Source organism: Apaloderma vittatum, unplaced genomic scaffold (genome assembly GCF_000703405.1).
Source record: "Apaloderma vittatum isolate BGI_N311 unplaced genomic scaffold, ASM70340v1 scaffold7685, whole genome shotgun sequence".
NCBI lineage: Eukaryota > Metazoa > Chordata > Aves > Trogoniformes > Trogonidae > Apaloderma > Apaloderma vittatum.
Window position 1 is genome coordinate 1520 of NW_009715398.1, and position 8796 is coordinate 10315.

At 44.0% G+C, this 8796-nt stretch overlaps 1 protein-coding gene across 1 annotated transcript in view; it reads right to left on the reverse strand.

Moving 5' to 3' along the window:
• Positions 1-2404: 2404 nt before the first annotated feature.
• The window catches only part of EDEM2 (ER degradation enhancer, mannosidase alpha-like 2), a gene marked incomplete at its 5' end in the record, with an annotated part of 8001 nt that continues 1609 nt past the window's right edge, over positions 2405-8796 (reverse strand). Inside the window, 7 exons of the mRNA XM_009869123.1 lie at positions 2405-2913; positions 3763-3884; positions 5032-5176; positions 5854-5978; positions 6265-6406; positions 7449-7660; positions 8368-8493. Of these exons, the coding sequence (XP_009867425.1) occupies positions 2422-2913; positions 3763-3884; positions 5032-5176; positions 5854-5978; positions 6265-6406; positions 7449-7660; positions 8368-8493 (1364 nt within the window). The remainder of the gene's footprint in view (positions 2914-3762; positions 3885-5031; positions 5177-5853; positions 5979-6264; positions 6407-7448; positions 7661-8367; positions 8494-8796) is intronic.

The window sequence follows — 8796 nt, forward strand, 5'->3', positions numbered from 1 at the left end:
AGCTGACTTCTGATAGTAATTTTGAATCCACCAAGCTCTCAACGACCTCAGAACATACAGGGAGTGTTGGACATACAGGGAATGGAAGGTGAGGTCTAGCAGGACAGCCAGCCACAGCTGATTTCATCCCGCCATCCCTTCGAGATTCTCAAATATCTGTCCTTCATCACAGTGCCAACAAAAAAGGCCAACTTGTACAAGTGTCACCAAGGCTCCAACACACTCTCTGCCCTCCGGCAGTGAGGGCAAGTCAGTTTTCCATTTAAAGAAAAGGCTTACTAAGGATCCTAAGAAATCATAGCACAGTTCCTTTTGCCTAAAGAAAGTCTTAGTAAGATGGCAGTCGCTTTCAAATCCTGGAACAAATGAAAATTAAAGCTGGCTTCTGTTATTGTGACTCATCAATCCCGTAACAATAATCAAGATCCATTTAATTACTCACAGCACCTGTGGACAGATTAATTCTTTCAGCTGCAACTGTGCTAAAGGAAGACCTTACCTCTTACGGTTACTATATCCCTTGGGTCTGCTACTGTAGCCTCTAAGGTGAGGGCCCCAAAATGCCAGAGTTAGCAGAGATCTTCTGTGTTGGTGACCTGCAGCCTAACTCACAAATCTTTTTATTTTCCTCTACTCCATGGGTGGGACAGTGCTGAGAGAGAATCAGGATCAAGCATGGAGTAAAGCCATAGGAGAAGGCCTGCATTTTGTTGTTCTACAGATCAAAGTGTGTGTGAAATCTCAACAACTGCAAGACAGAAAGTTAACCTGGTTACAAAGAGCCGCTGACAAGAGCTCCATCTTTGTCTAACAGTGCCTCAATTTTGGGGTGTTCCTCTCAATACCTCCCCTGCAGCAGGTACATCAGTGCAGTACTTCTAGAGCTTGAAGGGCCTGCCCAAGTTACAGTCCTTCCAATACATCTGTCTGTCCAAATCCTCTAACCTTACTCTACTCAGAAATGCAACAGAATTTCCATCCTTAAGGGCGGGAGTGCAGATTTTTTGTAACTTTTTAGTACTTGTATAGATGGAGACCAAAACAAGTTTCTCAAAGCATCAGCAAAGTGTGAGCACTGACCTGGTTCTATCTAAGTATTTCCCTGGCCACATGGATTTATACATATTCTAGCTCTACCTCACTCAGATGACTACAGCTCGATTGCGCTTGCTCCAGACAGCTCAGCTGCCAGGAGGCTTGAAGAAATTTTCTGTCATCCATCCCCTTTTCCTTAAAAAGAATCACTCTTTGTAACACTGCCATTTTCACTCTTTTTGATTGTTGCATACACACATCGAAAAGACACTAAGAATAAACTTAAAGGTTTGGATCTGTCGAGTCAGCTGAACAAGACGTTGCCCACCTTTCACTTGTTAAAAAACCAGAAAGGCAGCCTGGTTTCTGTTAGAGGAAGGGTTGCAAGGAGCTCCGTCACTGCAGCTTACAAACATCTGTCCAGCTGTCTCCTGTGCCAAGGGAGAGTTGCATTTCAGTCTGAACCGAGCCCCCTGACATCCCACCCTTGTGCTCACTACACGCACAGCTCAGAGGGTCCACCCTGAGGCCAACTTCACCGACGGGAGGTGGCCAATGCAGAGTTACGCAAAGCGAGGCCCCAAAGGGAAGTTTAGAAGAGGAAAGAAATGGGGAAGTTTCCCTGGAAACCCGTTTTAGATTCTGTAAGAAAGCAAGCTCCGTTGCAGGGCAACTCAAACCTTTGCTAGTCCACGCGTCACCTCAGTTCGCTGATGACATTAACTGGACACTTACTAAACCAGTTTCAGGCAGGTGGCACTGGCCCACGCTGATTCTACACACAGAGGGACAGAGCACTTTTCTATGTTGCAACTGCTCTCCTCCCGCCACGCCACTACTCGTGCTTGATGGACACGTCTGCATCTACAAACCTGAGCCTCCACCTCCAGGTCAACAGGTTTTTTCAACTGGTCATCAGTCTCTCAAACCACATCTTCATCAAGAGGACAAAGATGAAAGGTGGAACACCTAGAGGAAACTTCTAGGCTCAGAGGTGAAGCTACAGCTGGTAATGCTTGCTTTTCCCCTTCTGACACGCTCACACTTTGTTTTAGAGAACAAAGGAAGCTCTGGACTCTGTGTAAGCCTGTAAAACTTCAGAACAACCTCACAACGTAGTAAACAAGGTACCTGTAAGCTTTAGACTTCTCATTCTCTTTCTGATCACCTGTTTCCTATCCATGCAGCCACCTGTTTTGAGAATAGCAACTTCACAGCATTAACAGCTACTTTCTGAATCATGTTTTATGAATGAGGAGTGGCAAAATTTAATAGGATGCTGTTTCACTTCATCATACAATTCACATTGTGACGTACAAGAGTTTCCATTATGAAACTATAAGAATATATTCCCAGAGTCTGAATCAAAGTTCAATAATTTAAGATTCAGCTGTTATCTAGGAAGACCTGTCCCAGCACTGCAAGTTTAGAGTTAAAAGACTGACTGGGGCAACTCAGGAGGGAGTGTGAGCTCTTCTTAGAGTTTCTTCTCTCTCCAGCTTTCTCTGAAGAGGCATCTGCAGGGTCTTTTGCACTTTCCCCTTCACCATGATCAGAAGCTCTTTTGAAAATGAATTTCTTAGTTTTCTTCAGGGAGTAAAATTCCCGCATCAAGTCTTCTACCTCCCACTGCTCCTCCTTACGCTTCCTGCAGCAGTGCAGCGCAGCAGGGTCTATGGGATGAGCTTCAGTGTTGAAGACGTATCCTCCAGCATTCAAGACACATTCCCCGTATGGTGTAATCACCACATCAAAGACGGATCCATCATTGTGAATGAAATTGTCTGGGTCAAACAGCAGGTACAAGTATTTTACCGTTTCGGCCAAAAAGAAGGATTCCATGCGATTATCCAGTCTGTGATCTCTCAAGTCTTTGATCTACAAGAGAAGAAATAGAGTGGGTTACAGTTACGTCAAATTCATAAGTTATGAACTTAAGGGGAGACGTAAATCCAGCTTGCAATTCATTTCAGTTAAACAGCACAGTATGGCCTCAATTCACTGGGTATTTTACACAGTCCTATGCAAATACATCCAACAAAGCTCCAGATGTTTTGAATTAGCATAGTCTAAGTGATAAGAACCAGGAAACTAACAATCAGGAGGAACTTCCTGTCTGGGCAAGAAGAATGAGTAAGCTTCCTGTCATTTCCTCCACTGAAAAAAAAAAAATAAATCACAAAGGCTTTTATCTGTTTCCCAGATCAGAAGGCCCAATTCCCAATAATCCAAATAAGAAGGTTTTTTCCTAAACTAGAGCTTGATAGTATGCTTGAAATCTTCTGTTAGATGAATTTTAGAGAGATCACTCACTGCAGCTCTCTTTTGTTTGATGAGATTTATCAAGGCATGGAGAGAAAGCAGAGTCACACAACCTGCAGGCACAGAGCCTGCATGTGAGCCTTCCTGCTAAGCTGCAACGCCCGCCAAGGTACAGGAGGCAAGAGAAGCTTCTGATGCTTTCCCACATTTTTGGCTCTGGTGCAACAGCCTGTGACAGAATCTGGCGCACTGTTCAGGCCACGAGGAAAATTACTACCAGAAATACGGCCAGCAGTTACCAGGTCAGCTTCACAGAGAAATACACGGGGTTTATTTGACAAAGAAGTTGTATTTCAAAGCGATCACTTGACTCAATAGCAGAATATCATTCATGAGAACGCTTTCTAAAAGCTGAAATTTTTTTAGCAGCTGTCTAGCCAACCTAGCAGCAGATTTAGCACTTACCGTTGCAAACCCACAGTCCACCTTGCTGATTTTCTCTATTGACTCCACCGCGTCTCTCCCCAGTTCTAAGAGCGTGGGATCTCTTGTTGCCCGGTACAGATACATTGCACTCTCAATCAGCTCTGCAAAAAACCAAAAAACAACCACCCAAACATTTGCAAGGGTGAAGATTACCAAGCTATGTACACAGGGAAGACGAGATATTACTTCAACTGATCACCCAAAAGTATTTTTAAATTAGTTAAAGGGTCTAGCTTGCCTTGCATTTCCTCCGACTCAAAGCACAGATACTTGCTTTTTACAAAGGATGTGCTACAAAGAAATTCCCTGTAACCAGATTGCATCAGCTCAGGGAAGGGTGAATAATGCTCCCCTCCCACATTCCAGGAGTGGGAGGGGAGCAAGAGAGAAAAGGATTAAAACTCAGTTGACAAAGGAAGACTAAAAAAGATTACAAACGAGAAATCCAACTCCCAAAATCTAATTTTTAAACAATACTGTAAGGCTCTGAAAACAAGCACTAGGGAAATACTCTATATAGGCAACATATGCACTGTGCTCTGCTTACTTACTAAAGAAACAGGTATTTTTGGATGTTAGAATACCTTTGAAAGTTAATAATGAGTATTTTTGGCACCAGTGTCCAATATGGATGTCACCTGAACACTCAGACCAGAAGGTGATTAATTAATCTCAAAGTTTTACTGACCTCATAATCAGGTGGGATTTTTTTTTTTGGTCAGTTGTGAAAAAAATCAGAAAAAAAAAAGACAGATCATTTCACTGCAGTATCACAAACACATGTTACATAATTCCTTTCTTATATGATACATCCCTCTTAGACCAGCACAACTAGAGTGAGTTTATTTCAGGGCCTCAGCAGAACTATAGTGATCTCTTTATACTCACTTTCGCTTCCTAAATTTAAAGAACACAAGCAGCCACGTTAATATTTCGCCTGACTTTAAAACATCCCATGTGGGACAATCAAACACTTAAACATATCAAACCCTGCACTGTGAACCCAGTTCACTAACAGGCTCCCTTTACATCGTAACACGGTGGTTCGCTTCCTCTGAAACGTGGCCCTGCTTTGTGAGCGGCAGGAAGCAAAACGTGTAGCTCTGACTTTGGAAATCGCTGGTAATACACGTGCAGGAACTAAGTCACAGCAAAACCGGGCAGGAAACTTGGGATGTCAGGTGTTAGTAACATTTCCTCGGACCATGACCAAGACTCCATGCTCCTTTTTATTTTATTTCTGCTTACCAGGCCTGAGTGGATATCCTTCTCTCTTGTCCACCGTGTAGCCCTGGGGAATGTTGTAGAACTCGGGCAGCCCACCAAACTGCTTCCAGACAGTGTAATAGTTGAGGAAGGTTCTCATGGCATTGTCTACATCCCCAATTAGGCTCTGCGAGAGAATTAGCAAAGCAACATCTGAGTGAAGAAGAAATAGCATAAGAATTATGCAGTAACACTCCTATAGTCAAAGCAAGAGATAGAGATGGGTTGTTCAGCAGCTCTGAATGCTCTAAGTAATATTTAGGCGTGATGCTGTAAGAATAGGTAGGACTAAGGAGATATGTGTTGCTTTTCCGATGGATCACATCCCACACACCTAAATAATATGAAGCCTTTCATTTTTCATTAATCAAATGCTGAGTTTCTTCAGTCAACACTTCTTGCAGTCAACCACAGCACCCAGTCTGTTTCAGCAGGGATAACAGAGTCTCAGACCAAACGCAAGTCCTGATGAGAAAGCGAACCTCTCAATGGGAAGTGATTCACACAAATAAAGCATTTACAAGATGTCGTTTTCTTTTGCCTGAAGTTCCCACCTGGATCACGAGAACACTGTCAGGGGAATTTGCTACAGCAAAACTGCCATCCCATCATGCTTACTGGGAGACTTCTATTATGGACCGTAAATAAAGTCAACATCTGCTCTTATACGAGCTCAGATTACAGTGGATTTCAGCAGAGAGCAAAACAAACTCAAACCAACACAGATGAGGATTGTATTTATAACTCCTATACTAAAGACCGACGAACAAAATCACGATATGCTACTGGTATGACAGCTTTTACCTGCAGACCTGGCCAGTAGGCCTCCAGGGACTGAAATACAGGCATGGACACTGTTCCTTTGTACATCTGAACCCAGAGGTACCAGTCATCAAACTTTGTGTAATTTTTGATAGCTTTGTTATATTCTACAAAGAAACACAGATGCATTGGTAATCCAACAAGAAAATCTTTTTAAGAATGAGAGAAGCCCCTTTTTCACTCGAGCCCCGTCACACAAGTGACTTCTCAGGATGCTCACTTCGGTAACTCAGATTGTTCAAAAGTATTACAACAAATGCTTCAGGAATAGTCTTGAATTTACCCTATTAAATTCTTGATCATCTTCTTCCACAGTCCTGCATGCAGAGTTTTTTACAGGTGCAGTGAAGAAGGCATTTCTGGGACCCTTCACAGAGGAGGCAAACCGCTCACCTAGAAACATGGACATCAGCTCCTTGTCCTGCAGGAGAATGGCCCCTTTGACAAGGTATTCAAAGTAGGAATCCACTCCCGCCCCGATGCCGGCATCCTGGGCCACCCACTTGGCAGTTATCACATCGATGTGGTTACCGACCTGGGAGAAGCGAAGAGAGGAGGAAAAAGGAAGTTAAAATGGAAATAAAGCTAATCTACTGAATTGCAATTTAAAAAAAAAATCCCCACAACACAACCACCAAGAAAACCTTGACTAGTTTTTTTTCAGGCTGTGCATTTCACAGATTCACAACATCCACACCAACTAGTATTTTCTCCATTAAAAGACACATTATCAGTAGCAGAGAAGTACAAACTGTAGAAACTTGGAATTCTATGTTTCCATTACAAATACTGCACTGGCCAAAACAAAACACCATTATCCTACTGTAAAAATGCACAATTTTGACACAATTTGTCCATTTCTAATTCTGATCTTGTAAAAGAGCAGAGAAGGATGAAGAGGTACAGACACAGAGACCGAGGCCAAGGATGTCACAGGCACAAGAGATGCCAGGCTAATATTTAAATAAATAACCCCAGCTATTCAGTTTTTCTGGAATAAGGATTAGGAGTACAAGCCAAAACCTAACGGTTTCCAACGCAAATAAAAGGAAACCCTTCCCAATACCATCACACTAGGCACTCACAGATGTTCAAAAAGCAGCCACAGAAATTAACTATAGAAGGTCAGACCAGGAGTTAGTGAACACACAGATAACACTTCTAGTTCTGAATATTCCTAAACCACCAAAGCCACAGAGGCTGGTGCTATCTTGGGGCACTTGCCATGCTCTTCTCTCTTCCGTAGGCCACTGTCACCCCGGGCATCAGACAGACCTTTTATTTAATCTGTTACAGCTGCTGTTACAAAAACTGCAATACCCAGCAGCAGGCCTTTATCTCCCAACCACATCTGTGCTGGAACAGAACAATGGCACAATGTCGGGTTGCACCACTAAAGCAGAGATGGGGATGCTGCAGGTGGTCAGGAACAATGTCAAACACAGCCCAGATACTGGCACTGTGGTTATTTATCTAGTTCTATCTCCTCTCTGTTGATGCTTTTTGATGCTTAGAATTGCATCCACCAAACTAAAGAAAAAGCAGGCCAAAACCTCCAAAGTCCATTCCTCACTCACCAGCCCAATATCAGAGCGATTTTTCCACAGTGCCTTCAAAGCCTTCCTGGCAACATCCTCGAACACTGGGTCACCAGTAAGGTGGCTTAAAGTGGCAAACTCCACTATAAATGTTCCAATTCCAGCAGTACAGGTAACTGGGGTCTCCCCTGGGTTAACTCCATGCATCAAGTTCACTGTTCCATACGGCATCCCAGTTGGGGTCTGAAAAGCTGAAATACAGTACTTTTGGTTCAATTCATTGTTCAATGTTTCATCCGACAGACTGTCAAGCAACCAGAGCCTAAGAAGCAGGACAGGAACAACTGCAGTGACTGCAAAGAACGAAATGGGAAGCAGAGTTTGATCCTGGGGCAGGGCAGAGAGGGCATCCTAAGCTACACACACTCTTGGGAAAGTACTTCAGATCTCTTCCACCCTGCCCAGAGCGGCACACTGCATGCCTACTTCATTTTTTTCACAGCACAAGCAGGGCAGCAGAAGTGGAAGTATAAACCCTGATCAAAGTGCAAACACTGAGCTTGTGATTACTCAGCAGCAACGCCAGGCACGTGCCAGGCAAGGAACAGTCCCTGCCATCAGGCTGCACATCCCAGCAGCAGCCCACAAAGAGGTAGATAAGGCTGTATCTTCTTGTCTTTACAAGCTGCTGTTTCCACAGCCTGTATTTGTTATTTATATTAAACACACTTGTCCTCAACAAGCCACAAATTGACACGTTAAGCGCATACAATGCTGGGCATGCGTACATACAACTGGCATCACACACTTCACAGTGTCTTCCCCACAAGCTAAACCTGCTTTGAGCTCAGGGGAGGCAGGACTGGTTTTATGAGTTTATGCACCAAGCAGCGTCATCTTCCTCACACACATCAGTCACCTCCTGAACTGCAGCGACACAAACCAGACAAGACCTCACCCGGCAGGAGTTTGCGAGCTGCTTCCTCAGCCATCCTCAGGAGAGGTCCCGAACACGGCCAGCCCGCTTCCACCTCGACGCCGGCCCGCTTCGACAGCAAGTGAGCTGAGAGGAGACCACCCACCACTGAAAGGTGCACAGGAAGAATTCCATTAAAGAACATGGGGAGGAATGAAATCTCACACCAGTGGTGCTCATCAGGACGCAGAGGCAGTGTTTATGGGGAAGGAAAATGAGATGGGTCATCCTTAACAGCAGAATTCAACACGCCACAAAAGTGGTTTCTTCCTTCCTCCCTGTTACAGAATCACAGAATCACAGAATGTCAGGGGTTGGAAGGGACCTCTGAAGATCATCTAGTCCCACCTTCATCCCAGCACACCTAACCACTACACCACAGCCTCAAGTGCTAGATCTACTTTTTTTTTG